A 19,276-nucleotide genomic window follows, 5' to 3' on the forward strand; every position below is an offset into this window, starting at 1 on the left:
AGGCGCTCAGGAGAGGATCATCCTGGGTGATGAGGATCATCCTCTTTGGAACTGCAGTTGTAGCTGCCAAGGAGTAGCCAACAAGCACCAGATTTATGTGCACTTTGAAAGAAGCACCTTTACCATTGGCTTTTTGAGCGGCGCTGTCGCTAGGGAGCGAGCACCGCCTCGGGGAGCAGCCTGGGTACTGGCTCCTGGCAGCCTGGAGCTGGGCGCACACCGTGGCGCGCTTTGGGCGGTTCCGCGCGCTGCCACCCCTGCGGCCGCCGCTGTCCCCAAGCTGGGCTACCGGAGGCGCTGCACAGACACTCGCCTTTGGCCACCGCCACCGGCTCCTGCTGCTGCCGCCCAGAGGACAAACGAGCCTCTGCCCGCGATTTCCCCGCGGCGGCCGCGTTGCGGAAAGCTGAGCCGGTGGGCGCGAGCTGCAGAACGCTATGGAGTTCTTTCCTCGCTTCGGAGTTGCTTGAGTTGGCAGAGCCTCGCTGGGGTTCCCTGCTTTCTGCTCCCTGCTCCCTTCGGGGCTCGCCGCTCACCGCTTACCCGGTTGTTGCCCACCGCTGTGCCAGGGAGCCCAGGCTCCAGAGCTCCTGTCCCGAGTCCATTTGGGGGCAAAGGAGGGGCTGTCGCCAGCCAAGGGGCACTGTCTTCTCTCATCTATTTCTCCATGGCGTCTCGTCAACAAACCCGAATCCAGGCTTACCTGGAGAAAAACAAGATCGGTCCTCTGTTTGAGGTAAGGAGCCCTGGTGGACAACGATCCCGCTGTCTTTGGGGGTTGGGGTGCAGAAATAAAATCAGAATCCCCCTAACTGGAGGTGGGGTGCAGAGCAAATGCGCGGGAGAGGGAGCACTGCCTGGTTAGCTGTTCTGGAACGCGGCCCAGAGGGCACTTGGCCAGTTACCTGGACGCAGACAGGTGAGTTCCGGAGGGTCCACCCTTAGCCTAGCAGGACAATTGGAGCCGTCCGACTGTCCTGCATCTACTACCAACATGGTAGGGCTCACACAGAGTGAGACGGGCAATTCATATGCACACCATCAGACTAACACACACACACACACACACACACACACACACACACACACACACACCTGGAATTCACACTATCTTGCATGTTAAATATTTTTTTTTTTTATAAATATGGGCAGAATAGGGCCTGAAAAGGGGGAGGAAGTGCCCAGTGGAGAAAGAATACGTTGAACCGGAGGGAAGCTGGCCCGTTGGGAACCTGATACTGATCTGTGCTTGAAACTAGAACCCTTTGCCTAGCTGCCCCTACCTGTGTTCAAAGGCGGAAACGAGGCGGGAGGGAAGGGTTTGGGGAAAGCATGCCTGTTTTCTGAGAAGGAGACTATCTTGAGTTGTTTTTTTCGACTTTAAATAATTGGTGACAAAAACACAAGGGAGGAAAAGAGCGGGAGCAAGAGGGAAACTGCGACCTAGAGGCAGAAAGCTGGGTATTCACTGGGGGCACCGCAGGTTGCTCGCTCAGTGCTGGCGGTTGGGGGTGGGGTCAGGTATTCAGGTGGCAAGGCTCATCAGGGAGGGAAGCCCTGGGTTCCTTACTTTCACTGTCCACTATCCTAGATGAGCACCCACTAGAGGAGAGCCAGAGAAGGGACCGACTGACCTCCAACACACACACACACACACCTGAAAAACAGCTGCAGATCTCTTAGCTCGAAGAGTTGGGGAGAAAGGGGAAAAGGGGGTTATTATTGGTATTGAGGATGGAGGCGTTTCTTGCAGACCAGGGCAGGGGAGAGAGAGAGAGAGAGAGAGAGAGAGAGAGAGAGAGAGAGAGAGAGAGAGAGAGATGATGCGAATTAATGGTTTAGTTTGAAAGGACTCATGGTGTGTGTGTGTGTGTGTGTGTGTATCAAATAAGTCTTTTTCCCTGGGGAGAACAGCTTTCAAATATGTAAGCTTTGCGAAATCCTAAAGTTTTCGTGCCCGACCTTAAGTTAATGTGGTAATATCTAGAAATGTTGTAGCACTGTTCTACAAAAACTCCTTTAACAGGACCACAAAGTCTTGTGGCTCTATTAATATTCTGTTGGTTTCAAAATGTTGGCAATGGAAATCTTGCTTCTGCTAAATCAGTACCCTCCAGTCGTGTGAGCCTCTAGAACCCTTTCTTTATGCTTACTTTAATGCTTCTAAGTTACACATGGCCTCATATCGGTAAAACACAGAAAGGTAGAAGCAGAATGATGAATAGTATATAAATTGCATCAAAATAATCACACGAATACATTTAGACTGTATTTGTCGACTGGCAACCTGGAATCTAAAGCTCCATTAGGCATGGAAAAATAAGTGAATTTCTCTAAGAGACAGCTCTCTCACTTATTTTAACACTCCCATCCTTCTTCCCAAGTGATAATAATGGAATTAACCTTCTGCGTAATTAGGAAAGAAGCTCAGGTTGGTATTTACGAGTTGTCTCCTCCCCTTTAATGCTCAGCAGCTAATTCCCCACGGAAGAGTTTTAAGTGACAGAGGAAATTGTTTCACAAAAGCTTTCTCTCTCCTCACCCAAACCCAACAAAATTCTAAGCCTTCTCTTGTACTGCACGTCCATTACATAATCCCCATTAGCTTGGATCGAAGTGATGAGTAGCTAATTTTTAAGGATTAATGAGCACTTTCCATCACTGAAGGGAGGAAAAAAAGCACGGTAAGTTCTCTGCTAAGGGCAGGGTGGGGCAGATGCTTGGGCAGTCACGGTGCTAGAGCTTGGCTCTGAGAGCAGATGTTTCTCCTCAAGTTAGAAATCAGCGTAGTCAGATGTGGTGGCCCACAGTGGTCATACTGGCACTTGTGCGGCTGCAGAGAGATGATCACCATAGTTACCCGGTCAGTCAAAGGTGGAGAGCAATACCTGTCACAAATACCTGTCACAGCAACCCCCCCCCTCAAGTGACCAAGCCTAACAGCAACAAACAAACAAAAAACCCAGAGTACAGAAATACCATCTATAAGATGGATGGTGATGATCTCAAATTCCCGTGACTCAGTGATTCTCAGAACTGACTTGGAAGCCTCAGTGAAGAGTCCCTGGGATGTGGACCATCAAGAGTAGTACAATAGATCGCTACAATTCTTGGACCACATTTTGAGAAATAATAATGGAAACTTAAAATTTTCTTTGACAAACCACCAATCAAAATAGGCAACTCCCATACTTATCACCTACAATGTTGTCTGGAGGCCCAAGGACTGACACAGGGCTCCTCAGTAGTCAAAACATGCAGTATCTGGCAGTGTGTCCCATTGTGGGCTTTGTATGTGAGGAATGTTTGGAGAAAGCTATATACAGTGAAACACTTTAAAGGGAATTTATCAAAGTTATTTAAAGAATATCAAATAGGAAAGATAACCTCCTCCCAAGGGTGAGAATGACTGGATTTTCTGGATTTTTTTAAGACTATGTAGTTATGGCTGCCTTGGTTAGAACTTCATTTGTAGACCAGGTTGGTCTTTCAGAGGTCTACCTGCCTCCACCTCCCAAATGCTGGAATTAAAAGCATGGCTCACTATTCCAGGATTGATTTTTTTTAAAAACTTTGAAATCTATTTATTCAATTTCTGTACTTAGTTTATCTCTGAATATTGGCTTTATCACTGCTAATTTGTTATGTGTGATGATTAAAAAATGTTGCATTCACCACCTCCAAAATAAATTGAAGATAACTTTAATTTGAAGTCATATAGGAATATACATTTAAACTGCCTTTAAACATGACCTAAAACAGTTTGAAGCATTGCAAACCATGCTTTAAAAATCATTGCATAAAAGCCCCAAGTGATGATATTTTAAAAGATTATGAGCCCATGCAAGATAAAATGACTTGCATTCCTCAAACTTTGAAAGTTATGTAGTATGTAATAGTTTCAGTTTTCCCTCTGGCTTTTTAAATGTAGGCAAGCAGTGTGTCACCTGGGCATTTGGTTTGCAAAGAGTGTTTCACAGAGCTGTGATCCCATAGAACTGTGACTTTGCTCACTTTAAAATTTACATCTAAGTTCTTATTTAACTGGAAAGGTATAAAATGGTTCATGTCCCACAAAAGTGAAGTAGTTTTGTAACATACATAAATGTGTGGTGTGAAGAGAGTTGTATCGAACCCCAAGGCCAGCATGTTAATATCTTTTAAAAAATCAGTACTTAAAAACTCTGCACCTGAATTGCTTGACATTTACCTGCTTAGGGAATTAAACTGGCCCCTTTTGTCTTTAGTAGAAACCATTTAAATTAGCTCCTGAGAGATTATGTGATGTGGAACAGCAACATCCCTCATTTTTCACACAAAGAGCTATGCACTTTTAGTTCCCCCTTTTATTAAATATACAGTAATTATTTACTGGTTGGAAAGATATTCAAGGTAGCCAAGCATATTGGTACTGCTTTCACCAAAGAGTATGACATCCTGAGCTAGTTCAAAAAGTAGTAAGCGTACTCATGTGTTTTCACAGAAATTTCAAGTCTATGTGTGCTGACTGTGCAGTCAGCCAAACTCAGTGTACTTCTTTGAATGTGGTCTTTCTCCAAGTAGACTGGAGTCACTTTCTCATCATGCTTATAGTTCACTGTCCCATTACTTATATGGCCTAAATCTGTATGAACTAATTTGCTGCACACACGGCGAGTTAGACTCACGACCAGATCTTGGGCTTCCCCAGACCCATCTTTGTACATTACACTGTAGTATTGCTTGCTCATCTCTGGTACGTACACTTATGGAAGCTCAAACTTTAATCTGCTTCTATCCTTCCCAAGCTCATGACTTTTCTTTTTTAATATCCTTTATAGTCTGAAAAGCATGCCCTGCTCTTTAGGAAGCTATCCTGTCTGTGGAGATGTATGCATGCCTGCTTGTTAGTTCACGGTTGCTCAGCCCCAAAATAATCATACAGGAACTATATTATTTGCAATATATTTGGCCAATAGCTAAAGCATATTTCTAGCTAACTCATATCTTAAATTAACCCATCTCCATTAATCTGTGTATTGCCACTAGGCTGTGGCTTACCGAGTAAAGTTTTGGCATCTGTCTCTGGTAGGGCTCCATGGCTTCTCTCTGACTCCTCCTTCTTTCTCCCAGCATTCAGTTTAGTTTGCCCCACCTAACTCTCTTCTGCCCTGTTCTGCTATAGGCTCAAAGCAGTTTCTTTATTAACCAATGGTATTCACAGCATGCAGAGGGGAATCCCATATCACATGCTGATGGCTGTGGTTAGCATATGGCTATAAAGGGTACAGAAGGATAAAGTCACCCCTTGCTAAACTCAAGAGGTGAGCTCTATGCCCACATAATTCTGAAAGATTAATGTAAAAATGTAATTTTTAATAAAATGCTTCCAAGGGAGAAGTCATAAAAATACCAGCATGATACTTAGAAAGTCTTCAAGTTAATAATAAGCCAATATGTGTTTGGAGCAACTCTTGTCAGAGATTTCCTCTCAGTTCTTGAAGTGATAAAGGTTTTTTTTTTTGTTTCTAAATTTATACTAATCTTTATAATCCTGAAACAGTTAGAGAACCATACATAAGGTAAGATGATCATTTGAATAACATTTTCCAAAGCCAAAGTTAATACATTTGTATTGATTTACCTTAAAATAATCTTTAAATGCATTTAATATGCTTTAGGTTATTAGTACATTTATTTTTCATTTCTACCTTGTGGTGTCTTCTTTTCAATTAGTTTATAAGGAAATAAAGTTACTCCATAATGAAGTAGTGCTGGGGATGTAGCCGACTGGGAAAGCACTTGTCTTTTATACACAAGATCTGTAGTCATTCCTGAGCACTCCTGGCCCCAGCAAAAGAAGATTAAAAAAAAAAACATTCAAAAACATTACCAACATATTTGAAGAGGCAAGTAGTATCTCAGTGTTTGAAATGCTCTTATTATTTTTCTAAAATAGCCTTTTATTTTATTTTACATACCAATCCCAGTCTGTGATCAATGGAAATATGGGATTTTGGAAATACTATGGCCCTCTTTATTTCCTTACTATTTAAATTAAGCAGCCGTCAGGCAGAATCATGCAATGAGCACAGCTAAATTGGGCAGGTGACCTTGAGGATATGTGGACCTGATTCAGTAGCTGAGCGGAGCAATCACTTGGCAGGACCAGATGATTTTTTTTTATTCGGGGGGGGGGGGGTGGGTGATACAGGTATTAAGGAAAGAATCGCATTTATTGAAAATCATGAAAGCCATTTTTTCCTCCCAGATGAAGATATAAATCAGAGATTAGAAGTGGAGAAAGCTTGAATGTTAGAGTGGAATGGCAGGTGCTGTGTAACCTAAGGACTTTCAGTAGATTTGGAGATTTTACTTATGCTAAGGCGTTTGTACCACATTTTTATCCTTACTCTGTTTACTGTGAGAAACTGACTTCTCACAGGGCAGGGTTCCCTGCCGTCTCTTAAGCAGGGTGGAAGAGGGAGGAGGGGTTATGCGGGAGCAGGAGGGCTTTGGGAAGAGGGAAGGAAGTGTAAATAATTGAATGGAAAAATAAAAATAGTAAAAAAAGAAACTGGAAATGCAATACCCAAGTAGCAATGAACACAGGTGGTACCCAGATTGTGGTGTCTAAATATCCTTCCTTACCAGAAGGTGAGCTGGAGAGAAGACTCAAGTGGCTAAAAGCACTGGTTGCTCTTCCAGACGTCCTAGGTTCAATTCCCAGAACACACATGGCAGCCCACAACTGTCTGTGGCTCCAGTTCTAGAGGATCTGACTACTTCACACAGATATAAATGCAGGCAAAACATCAATGCACACGAAATAAAAATAAACAAGAGATAAAAAAGAACCGGGTGTTCCCGAAGGAATGATTGATCCCAGGTTTGTATAAGATGAGTGAACACAGGGTATCTTACACCACACCATAGTGATGAACACACTACCATCTGTAGCTTCAATTCCAGAGGATCTAATGTCCTCTTTTGGCCTCTATAGACAGCAGGCACAAATAAGGTATAAGTAAATAAACATGCATAAAATATAAATTAAAAAACTTTAATACATGTCATGTTTATTAGTATATGTTCATTGTACAAAGTGATATTTCGTGATGATATTTTCACTTAACTCTGATGTATTCTTCGGCCGTATTCACCCCATCACCCTCTCACACCTCTTCCTGCTAGTTCACGTTCATTAGTATTCTGTTGCAGTGTGCACTCCTTTTCTCTTTTGCTCTCCACTCCAAACCTAGATCCAACTATGCTGAGTATGATAGCTTAGGTTCCCATAGCCAAAATTATGAAACATTGTAATAGAAATAGATAAAAGTGTACCTATATAATATAGTATTATTAAACAGAATACGGATTTTTGATGTACACAATAATACACACAAATCCCCCAAATAATTATATGAATGGGAAAGCTAAAAGTTTATTTAATATGTGAGTCTATTTATGTAATAGTGGCAAAGTCATAAAACAGGAAACAGACTTTTGATTTTCAGGTGTTGAGAGTTATAGAGAGGAATGAGCAAAGCAAGTAGGGCTCTAAGGTAGCAACATGGGGGTTCTTAGAGTGGTGGCAATGATCTCTGCGTTTGGACTGAGCAAGTGTCAATATGCTGGTCTCGGTATTATTCTGTATTTTACATGATATTCCCACTTGGGAACATGGAAATAAGCGATTTCTTGTACAGTTTATTGCAATTGCATATGCGTCTACAATTACTTCAAAATAAAATTTTAATAAAGTAGTCCCCAGTCTATGTATGGTTGAGTTTCAGGCACTGTGACAAAATCACTTAGAACACCATCTTAAAGGAGGAAGGTTGATTCTGACTCATGATGTCCGGCCACGGCCACTTGGCTGTTTTCTCTCAGGCCTATGATGGGAGGCAGATCCGGGAGGGAACCTGTTCCACTCAAGGAAGCTGAAATGGATGAAAGAGGCCGAGGAGCAGGGCAGTGCCTCAGTATCACCACATCCCCAGGGACATGTCTCAGAAGGTGAACTTCCTTCATCTTGGCTCATGAACCTAAAGTGTCTGCCGCTTCTCTACAGCACCAACACCTGGGGAGCAAACCTTCAACACCTGTGTTTGGGGGGACACATTTAGGTTCTAACCATAACATTGTCTCACATACCATTTCTTAAGAGGTTGTTGGTTCTATAATCAAACAATTAAAGCAAATTACAGAATTGACTAAACTGTTCAAAATGTAAAGACTGACAAGATAAACACAACGTTTTTAGGCCTTTGTTATATACAACAAAATTATCAATAAGTCCTTAAATTTAGGAATTAAAAAATTGTACACTTCTCAGCAAAACAAATCTTACTGATCCTCCAGCTAGTCACAAAAATATTACACAATACTGCAGTGTATTTAGACGACATGATGCAAATTGCTGAGAGAATCAATAATTTTGAAATTGTGTTCTCTTAAATGTAAATATATATTTCAATTTGATGTGTAAATATGGTTATTCTATTAACATTGGTGGAATTTTTGTACTAGAAAGTTGCTTAAATATATCAAATTAAAAGTGCTTTTTCTGAAATTAAGTTACTTCACTTAAAATAACAGTTTCAAATCTATCCATTTTCCTGCAAATTTCCAAGTTTCATTTTCTTATGACTGAATGAAAGCATATTGTATATACGTAACACATTTTTATGGGCCATTCATCGGCTGATGAACAATCTAGGGTGACTCCATTTCCTTGCTGATGAGAATAGAGCAGCAATAAACATATACGTGCACAGAACTCTGTAGTGGCTTTCAAGTCTTATGGGTATTTGCTGTTTATTCTTTTCCACATGTGGGTACTAGCTTTCAAAGCAGATACATGTGTATCAATGAGAGAGAGAGAGAGAGAGAGAGAGAGAGAGAGCGAGAGAGAGAGAGAGAGAGAGAGAGACTCATGAAACCAGAAAGGAGAATATGAAAAGAAAAAAAAGGTGTCAAGGAAATGAGGAAATAAGGAAGGACCATAGCACACGTGACATCAAAGTTGAAAGGAACTATTGGGGTGGAAGGGTCAGGGAGCTGAAGACGCTTGTGGGAAGTAAGATCAACAACAGACAATTATGCTTAAAATACCATAATGAAGCTTTTATATGCTAATTTAAACAATGAAAGTAGGAATCAACAATAACTCTTAAAATTATATGAGTAATTAAACATATGAACGTAATTCATTGTGACGGTTCAAAGCTTCATTTTCCTGAAGCAAGCCCAAGAAATCTCAAAAAAAAAATAAATAAATAAAGGAAAGGTTTATTTCTGCTCACAGTTTTTAGAGGTTCAAGTTCACCTTCAGTTGGCCATATTACTTGGGGTGTGTGAAGAGGTAGTCCTTCATAATAGGACTTGCTCACCTCATGGAAGCTAGGGGATGAAAAATAGAGACGACTCCAAAGTCCTATTTATCCCCTTCCTTGCTAACACATCCTAGTAGACTAGCTTCTTCCTAACTTGCTGTATAGCAAGCTTAATGGTCCCACCACTGTCAATAGCAACACAGGCTGAGATAAGGCCCTCTCAACATGGGCTTCCAAGGAGCAGTCAGATTCTAATTACAATATGCTTGTCAAAGAACTCTCCAACCAATGGTTTCATTTGTAGGAATGTGTTATGCAGAAATCTTGGCACATATGTAAAAATTTGGAAGAATATGAATTGTGTATTATTTGAAATGGTCAGAACTTGTGACTAAACTAATGCCTTTATAAATAATAAAATATTTAGATCAGTTTGAAACCGTGTTTTGAAAAAAATACACCTATTAAAACAAATCAAACTGATTCTCATATGCAGAGTTCACTACTGCCATTTAAAAGTCTCTGTAATTACAGATGAATGAGACTTGGAATACTAGTGTGCCCTGATACATACTGAAGTGAAATATGAAAAAGATTTCACATAGAAATATTTAGAATTTACTTCCTTTTGTACGTACAGACACATTTAAATGAAGTTGGAGAGCCATAGGCTGACAGTGATATAAGCTGGTAACGGAATCCTTGTCTTCCCTTTTGTGTACATGTTTTAGCTCTCCAATTGTGAGTGACCACAGACTCTCTGCTGGGTTATATTGACTGCCGACTTGACAGAATCTAACAACACCTCGGAGACAAACATCTGGTTATGCCTGTGAGGAATTTTCTGGATTAAGTTAACTGGGTCTCAGAGTGTTTCTTTGTGCCCTAAAGTATTTGAATGTTCTAAAATATTCATATATTGCATTTATATTCTTCAGTGTAGCTAATTATTAATATGTGTGTGTAGTGTATGCATGTGTGTCTGTGTTTTCACATGTGTGTGGGCACATATAGATGCCTATGTAGATCAAAAATTAGTATCTAGTGTCTTCCTTGATCACTGCCCACTTTATTTATTGAGGCAGGATCCTTGGCTAAAATCTAGAGCTTAATTACATTTAATTTAGCTAGTCTGCTCATCCTGGAACCTCTCATCTCTGACTCCCTAGTAATAGCATTACAGGCAGGATAGCTCTCTTGCCTAAATTTTCTGCATTTGCTTGGGATTAACTCTGGTCCCCCGGGTTTTGCCATAAGTGTTTATCTATCTTGCCTTCTCCCAAGTTCCTGTATACCCAATTTTATTTGAAAGAATATTAGACCTAGTAATCATGGCATATTTCTTTTTTCCCTTTTATTGAAAATAGGTTATTTTCTCACATAATATATTCTGATTATGGCTTCTCGGGAATTTCCTCTGCTCCTACCAGTTCCTTCCCACCATATCCCCCCACCTTCGTATTCACACTCTTTCTGTCTCTCATTAGAAAGCAGAATGTTCTCCAGGATAATAATAAAATATTAACAACATAAAATGCTATAGGATAAAACAAAAACTATCACTTCAGATTTGGACAAGATAAATAAACAGAAGGAAAAGAACCCAAGAGAAGGCACTAGAATCAGAAACTCAATCATTCGCACTCAGGAATACCATAAAAACATCAAACTAATATAAAAAACACAATATTTATACAGAGGACCTAATACAGACCTCTTCAGGCCCTGTGCATGTTGTCCCAGTCTTTGTGAGTTCATATGACCTTTGCTCATATGAAATTGATTTAAAGGTTCTTTAAATGTCTCTTGGTGTCCTCCATCTCTTTTGGCTCTAACTCTGTTTTCATTTTCTCTTCTGTGGCATTGCCTGAGCCCTGAGGAGCAGAATTTAATAGATAAATCCTATTTAAAGCTGGGTGTTCCAAGGTATATCTCTTAGCATAATGTCTGGTCTCTGTATTTGTTCCCATTTGCTGCAGAAGGAAACTTCTTTGATGAGCAAGGCACAATCTTGTAGTATGGAGGAGCAGGCTGAGTCCGGCTGCCTGGCTAGCTTAACCCCTGAAATAACCACAAAAAATTGTATTAATTTAATTACTGCCTGGCCCATTAAATCTAGCCTCTTCTTGGCCAACTCTCACATCCTGATCTAACCCATTTCCGTTAATCTGTGTATCACCACGAGGTTGTGGCTTACTGAGAAGTGTATCTGACCTGGCAACTTCATGGCGGCTGTCTCCCTTCTTCCCAGCATTCGGTTCTGTCTACTCCACCTAAGTGCTGCCCTATCAAAAACCAACCAGTGAAAGCAACACATAGATAGAAGAACCTCCTACACCACAGTCTGGGAACATACCAACATGTCATTAGGAGTAATTTTATAGCACATTTGTTTTGTTTGATTGATTGATTTTTTTAAACCTGTATTTTGTGATTTTTACCTCAGGACCATGGGGGATCTAATCTTTGGTTCTTGGTCACCAAAGCAGTGTTGTGTATAGGTTCCATCTCATGGAGAGGGTCTTAAGTCAAATCAGGTATTGGTCAATTACTCCCACGAGCTTTGTGCCACCATTACCTTAACATACCTTACAGGCAGGGCACCACTGTTGATCAAAGGATTTGTGGTTGGCTTGGTGTTTACATTCTCTTCTGGTAGCTTGCAGAGTACCTTCCCATACCAAAGACAGTAGGACTCAGGGGCGAAGACTCTATGTAGGCACCAGCTCAATGTCTTCATTTTAATTGAGTTGTGTAGGTGTCTTCAGCAAGGGAACCTTGCTGTCAGTTTGTGGACCTATATTCTTGACAATAGTCTGAAGTGTTTGGGATTCCTATGGGACTCCTTTGGCCAATAGTTTAATTATATGTAACCCAATATTACTCTGTAAGCTTAATTTGGTAACAAGAGATGGCTAGTTAAGACTGTATCCTTCATTATTTGGTAATTTCTTTTAGATTGCTTTCATATATATATATATATATATATATATATATATATATATTTTAGGAGGTTTATACTTTACTAGGTTTCCATACTACCCCTTGAATGTCCCTTAATGTTAGCCATCTCTCTCCATATTCCCTCTCTCCTCTTCTTTCTTCCCCCTTGATCATTCTATTTTAGCCCCTCCTTCATCCATTCATAACTACCTATTCTATTTCCTTTTCTTAATGAGATGAGATCGATCTTACCCTCAAGTCCACTACTTACACCTACCCTCTGTGGTTCTATGACTTTTAGCTTGCTTATCATTGACTTAACAGCTAATATCTACATATAAGTGAATACATACTATAATTGTCTTTCCGAGTCAGGAATATCTCACTTAAGATGACGTTTCCTAGATCCATCCATTAGCTTGTAAATTTCATGATGTATTTTTTTGATAGCTGAGTAATATTTCATTGTGTAGATATACCACATTTTCTTTACCCATTCTTCTGTTGAGGGGAGGGACATCTAAGTTGTTACTAATTTCTGACTATTATAAATATAGCAACAATGAATATGGTTGAGCAAGTGCTTCTGTGGTAGGATGAAGTATCCTTTGGGTTTATGCCCAAGAGTGGTACAGCTGGACCTTGAGCTGGACCTTTTCCACTTTCTCTTCTATCATGTTCAGTGTAACTAGTTTTATGTTGAAGTCTTTGATTCTCTAGGCCTTGAGTTTTGTGCAGGGTGATAAATATGGATCTGTTTGCACTCTTTTACATGCAGGCATTCAACTGGACCATCACCATTTGTTCATACTGTGAGGACTTGAGACTGTCTTATTAAAATCGACCTTGGATCAAGGGGCAGGAGCCAGCAACAAATTGACAGTAATTAGCTCTAGAGAGTTCAGAGGAGCCAGGGAGATGGATAGAGAAACACACAGGGAAAGTAGGAATGGACTTGGTCTTTTTGGCTTGGGACAGCTGAAGAGATGCCCTCTTGCTGGGTCTCCAGCTAAAAAGGAAGTTTAGTTGGTTGCTTCTTGGCCTCTGTGATCTAGCAGGTTTTCAACCCAACATCCGACTCTGGAGTACTTAGTGGTAAATAGAACAATTTAGCATTAAAGATAAGCAATAAGAAATCAACAATTTGTTGAAGATGCTATTTTATTCCAATGTATATTTCTAATTTCTTTATCAAACATCACATGTACATAGGTGTGTGAATTATGTGATTTAATTTGATTCCATTGACCTTCATGTCTGTTTTGTTTCAATACCATGCTGTTCTATAGTATAAATTGAAATTAGGGATAATGATACCTCTAGAAGATCTTCGATTATTCAGGATTGTTTTAGCTATACTCATTTTGTGTGTGTGTGTGTGTGTGTTTTCATAAGAAACTGATTTTTTCCTTCAAGATCTATAAGGAATTGTGTTGGAATTTTGATGAAGGATTGTGTTGAATCTGTAGATTTCTTTTGGTACGATGGCCATATTTTACTATATTAATCCTGCCAATTCTTGAGCATGGGAGATCTTTTCAGCTTCTGATATCTTCTTCAATGACTTGACGTTTTTATTATACAAGTCTTTCACTTGCTTGGTTAGAGTTACTCCAAGATAGTTTATATTATTTGAGGCTATTATGAAAGGTGCTGTTTTCTTAATTTCTTTCATAGTCCATTTTTCATTTGTATATAGGAGGGCTGCTGATTTTTTATGAGTTAATCTTTTATCAAGTTAATAGCTAAAAGTGTGAATAGGATGTGGAAGTTTCCTGATGGAATTTTTAGGGCACTTATGTATTATCATCTGCAAATAAAGATAGTTGGACTTTTTTCCTTTCAAATTCTCTCTCTCTCTCTCTCTCTCTCTCTCTCTCTCTCTCTCTCTCTTCACAGTCTGGGAACATACCAACATGTCATTAGGAGTAATTTTATAGCACATTTGTTTTGTTTGATTGATTTATTTTTTTAACCTGTATTTTGTGATTTTTACCTCAGGACCGTGGGAGGGAGGGAGGGAGAGAGAGAGAGAGAGAGAGAGAGAGAGAGAGAGAGAGAGAGAGAGAGAGAAGAGAGAGAGAGAGAGAAGAGAGAGAGAGAACAGGTTTTCTCTGTGTTGTTCTGACTGTCCTAGAACTCTCATTAGAGACCAAACTGGCTTCGAACTCACAGAGATCCTCCTACATCTGTCTCCTATGTGCTGGTATTACATGTGTGCATCACTTCTACCCAGTGCCTTTCAAGTTCTTATCCCTTGATTTCCTCCAGTTTTCTTATTACTCTAGTTAAGATTTTAAGTACTGTATTGAATATATATCAAGAGAGTAGACAGTCTTGTTTTGTTCCCGATTTTAGTAGAATTTCATTGAGTTTCTCTCCCTTTAAATTAATGTTGGCTATGTAATTGATGTAAACTGTCTTTATTATATTTACGTATTTCCCTTGTACCTCTAATTTCTCCAGGACTTGGATCATGAAGGGGTGTTGGATTTTGTCAAAGGTCTTTTTGGCAACTGATGAGATGATCATGTGATTTTTGTCTTTCAGTTTTTTTCTTTTGCATGGAGGTTTTACATATGTTGAACCATTCATGTATTGCTTGGATAAAGCCTGCTTGGTCATGGTGGATTATTTCTTTTATATGTTATCTGATTCAGTTTGCAAGAATTTTATTGAAAATATTTGCACCTATATTCTTAAGGGAAATTTGTCTGTAATTCTCCTTCTTTGTTGGGTCTGGATTATCTTTGTGTCTGTTATCATGTCCTCCCCATTTTCTAATTTTGTTAATTTGGCAATTCTCTCCATGCTTTTTAGCCAATTTTGGTAAGGGTTGGTCAATCTTACTGATCTTTTCAAAGAATCACTTTTTTTATTTCATTGATTCTTTGTAATTTGTTGTTATTGTTTCTATTTTATTTACTTTAACACAGAGTTTATTTTTTGTCATTTCTTTGGGTGTGCTTTCTTCTCTATGGTCTAGAGCTTTCAGGTATATTGTTAAATTGCTATTATGAGATCTATCCAGCTTATTTATGTAGAGATGTAGTGCTATGGTTTTGCTTCTTAGAACTGCCATCATTGTGTCTGGGTATTTTATATATTCAAATTCTATAAAAATCTTTAATTTCTTTCTGAATTTCTGTCTTGACCTATTTTTTATTTTATAGTAAGTTGTTCATTTTCCATGAGTTTGTAAGCTTTATATTGTTTCTGTTATTGTTAATATTCAGTTTTAATCAGAGCTGGTGTTCAGATAGGATGCAGGGTGTTATTTCATTTTCTTGTATATTTTGAGACTTGCTTTGTGACTGAGTTTGGGAGAAATTTCCATGATTTACTGATAAAAATATATATATTCATTTATGCTTTGTTGAAATGTTTTGTAAATATCTGTTAGGTCCATCTGTTTGGTTTATAATGTCTGAGAGCTCCAGCATTTCTGTGCTTAATTTTTGCCCACATGACCTGTCTATTGGTGAGAATAGAGTATTGAAATCTCCCTCTATCAATGTGTGAGAGTCAATATGTGATTTAGGCTTTAGTAATGATTCTTTTACAAATGTGGGTGCTCTTGTGTTTGGGGCATAGATGTTAAGAATTGTAATGTCCTCTTGGTAGGTTTTTCCTTAGGTGGGATTGTAGTGTCTTTATATACCTTTTCTTATTAGCTATTGTTTGAAGTCTATTTTGTCAGATAATAAAATGGCTAAACTTACATGCATCTTAGGTGCATTTGCTTGGAATACCTTTTTTCTATCCTTTACTCTGAGGTGATGTTTATCCTTGATGTTAAGGTGTGTTTCTTGGATGCAGCAGAAAGATGGCTCCTTTTTTCACATCCATTATTTTAGTTTGTGTCATTTTATTGGAGAATTGAAACCATTGATGTTGACAGATATCTATGACCAGTGATTGTTATTTTGTTTCTGTTGTTGGTAGTTGTGGTCATGTTTCTGTGTTTGTGTGTGTTTGCATGTGCTTGTGTATGTCCCCCTTTTTGATTTAGCTCTTTTTGGATTATTTATTCTCCGTGTTTCCTTGAGTGTAGTTAGTTTCCCTTTAGCACAGTTCTGTAGGGCTGTATTTGTAAGCAGATGTTTTTGAAATTTGATTTTATTATGGTCTGTCTTATTTTCACCATGTACGGTGTTGGAAAATTTATCTGGGTATGGTAGTCTGGGCTGCCATCTGTGGTCTCTTTGAGTCTGTAGCATACCTGTTCAAGCACTTCTGCCTTTCAGAGTCTTTGCTGAGAATTCAGGAGTAATTCTATTAGGTCTGCCTTTATATGTTACTTGATCTTTTTCCTTTGCAGCTTTTAATAGTCTTTTCCTTTTTTGTTCTGTATGTCTAGTGTTTTGATTAATATGTGACAAGAGAAATTTCTTTTCTGATCCTATCTATTTGATTTTCTGTATGCTTCTCATACCTTGATAGGCATCTACTTCTTTGGGTTCAAGAAATTTTCTTCTATGATTCTTTTGATAGTATTCTCTCTTTGACCTGAGTTTCTTCTTCTTTATTCCTATCATTCTTAGATTTGGTCATTTTATAATGTCCTAGTTCTCCTGGATATTTTGTGCCAGGATTTTTTTTTTTTAAGATTCAACATTTTCTCTGACTGATGTGCTTGAGAGTCTTTGTTTCATCTCTTGTGTTCTTTTCTTGATGCTTGTCTCTGTGGTTCCTGGTATAGTTCCTAGATTGTTCATTTTTATATTTTTCTCAATTTGAGTTTTCTATTGATTCAGTTTATTAATTCTAGGCTAATTTCAGGGCTTGAAATTTTTTATTCATTTAATTTAATTGTTTTTTCTCTGATTTCTTTTCATTTTTTGGATAACATTCTTTTTTATTAAATTATTTAATTTATTTTTAAAATGATCTTTTCTCATTTTACATATCTATACCACTCTCCTCCTCATGCTCCCCCCCCCCAACTCCCATCCAATCCTCAGAAAAAGAAAGGCTTCCCATGGGAAGTCAACAAACTCTGACATATCACTTTGAGGCAGGAACAAGGCCCTCCCCTCTATATTTAGACAGAGCACGTTATCCCTCCAAAAAGAATGGGCTCCAAAAAGCCAGTTCAAGCACTAGCAACAAATCCTGGTCCCACTGCCAGTGGCCACAAAGACTGCCCCAACCACATACCTGTTACCCACATTCAGAAAGCCTAGTTTGGTCCTATGCATGTTCCCCTTCTGTCAGTTCAGAGTAAGTAAGGCCCCACTAGCTTAGGTCAGCTGTTTCTATGGGTATTCCATCACGGCTTTGACCCTTTTAGTCATGTTATCACTCTTCCCTCTCTTGGACTGGTCTTTGGGAGCTCAGTGCAATGTTTAGCTGTGAATCTCTGCATCCGCTTCCATCACTTGCTGGATGAAGGTTCTATTATAATAATTAAAGTGGTCATCAATCTGGTTACAGGGGAAGGCCAGTTCAGGCACCTTCTCCAGTATTTCTTTGGGTCTTAGCTTGGGGTCATCCTTGTGGATTTCTGGGAATTTCCCTGGTGCCAGGTTTCACACTAGCTACATAATGGCTCCCACAATCAAGGTGTCTCTTTCCTTGCTCTCCCTCTGTCCTCCTCCATCTTGACCATACCATTTCCTCATGTTCTTCTCCTCCATGCCCCCTTCCACCTTCCCTTATTCCCCCTCCCCAGTCCCAGTTTTCTAAGAGAGACATACATGGATACTCTGGGGAAGGGGAAATAAACAAGATCTCCTGAGATTTTCATTGATTTATTTAAAGGACTTAATCAGTTCCTCTATCACAGTCAGAAAACAAACAAACAAACAAACAAACAAAAAGCTGTTTTAAGGTCTTTTTATTGTGCTTCATCATGTTGGAACATTCAGGATCTGCTGTGGTAGGGCTGTTGGGTGCTAATGGAGACATAGTGTCCTGACTGTTATTGATTTTGCTGTTACACTAGCATCTAGGCATCTGGGTTTGGAAAGATTATACTTCTAAGGGCTGATATCTGCTCTTGTCTTTGTTGGGTGGGCGTTTTGTTCCTTGGTTTCTGTTTACTCTCTGGTTCTTGGGAGATCACGGTGCCTGTGTGTTGCCATGTAGGAAATTCTTCTAGAGTTGTGATAGATAAGCCACTGGATTTATATATCAATGTGTTTCTACCTATTGGGAGTGGACACTTAGGAATGGGAATGGGTTACTGGACCTAAAGAGGTTCACAGGAGGGGAGAAATCAAGGTGCTACACCAGAATCTGCTCAGTTGATCTCCTGGAAATGAGGGTAGAGAGTGAGGAGAGGCCACATCAAAGTCCTGGTACAGAGCTGGGGAATGAGCTGGAGGGTTGGACTCGGAGGAGTGGAGAGAGAGGGAAAGAACTGCACTTAGCCCAATTGCTTTCCTGTGAAGAGTGGCCTGTGGGTCCCAGGGAATGCTTGCTTGAGCTGGGTTAAGCAGTGAGTGAATGGAGGGTGGCAGTTTAGGTAGGGAATATCTTGGGGTACACTGGAAATAAGGGCGGGAAGGAAGAAGTATGGCTGCAGCAGGTATTCCATTGCAGAGCTGAGGATGCTGCCTCCATACTGGATTTAGAGAAGCAAAGCAAGGGTTGACGATCTGTGGTTAGCCTACCTGCTCTTCTGGCCATAGTAAATCATAAATCATTCAAGGAAATTCATTATTTTAAGGTAATGTGTCATGTATTAAGAATAAGAATATCCTTTGTAATGTAAAAGTGATAAAGGTATCATTATCATCTATTAGAGATGAGTGAATTGCTAGAAGGAATGCAAATAGTGTTCCTTTGCTCTCCTCTTCTGGTTGGCATCCAACCAGAGAGGGCAATAAATCCATAGCGAGGTCCTGTGAAAGCCACCGTTGTGAATGGTTGGCAGGTGTATTGTGTCCTATCTCTAAGTAGAGCTTAGATCTCAGGATAAGAAAAAGTGAATACTTGAGCTGTCTATGATGATGTCTGTTGAAACAAGCAAAGTATAAACTTTTTAATTTTATCCTTTGACAGAAAAAAAT

The 19,276-nt window shown here is 39.5% G+C and overlaps 1 protein-coding gene across 8 annotated transcripts in view; it reads left to right on the top strand.

Moving 5' to 3' along the window:
- Positions 1-494: 494 nt before the first annotated feature.
- CUNH8orf34 (chromosome unknown C8orf34 homolog) overlaps positions 495-19,276 on the top strand; it is a 381,887-nt gene continuing 363,105 nt past the window's right edge. For 6 of the 8 annotated variants that reach the window (XM_041667625.1, XM_041667630.1, XM_041667629.1 and 3 more), the window contains exon 1: positions 495-736. In XM_041667625.1, the coding sequence (XP_041523559.1) occupies positions 668-736 (69 nt within the window). In that variant the 5' untranslated portion in view covers positions 495-667. Of the gene's footprint in view, positions 737-10,048; positions 10,150-19,276 lie in introns of all 8 variants that reach the window. The other 2 variants (XM_041667628.1, XM_041667631.1) reach the window with 2 other exon arrangements.

This window comes from Microtus oregoni, unplaced genomic scaffold (genome assembly GCF_018167655.1).
Source record: "Microtus oregoni isolate MIOR12 unplaced genomic scaffold, Mior012 000017F_ref0000208, whole genome shotgun sequence".
NCBI lineage: Eukaryota > Metazoa > Chordata > Mammalia > Rodentia > Cricetidae > Microtus > Microtus oregoni.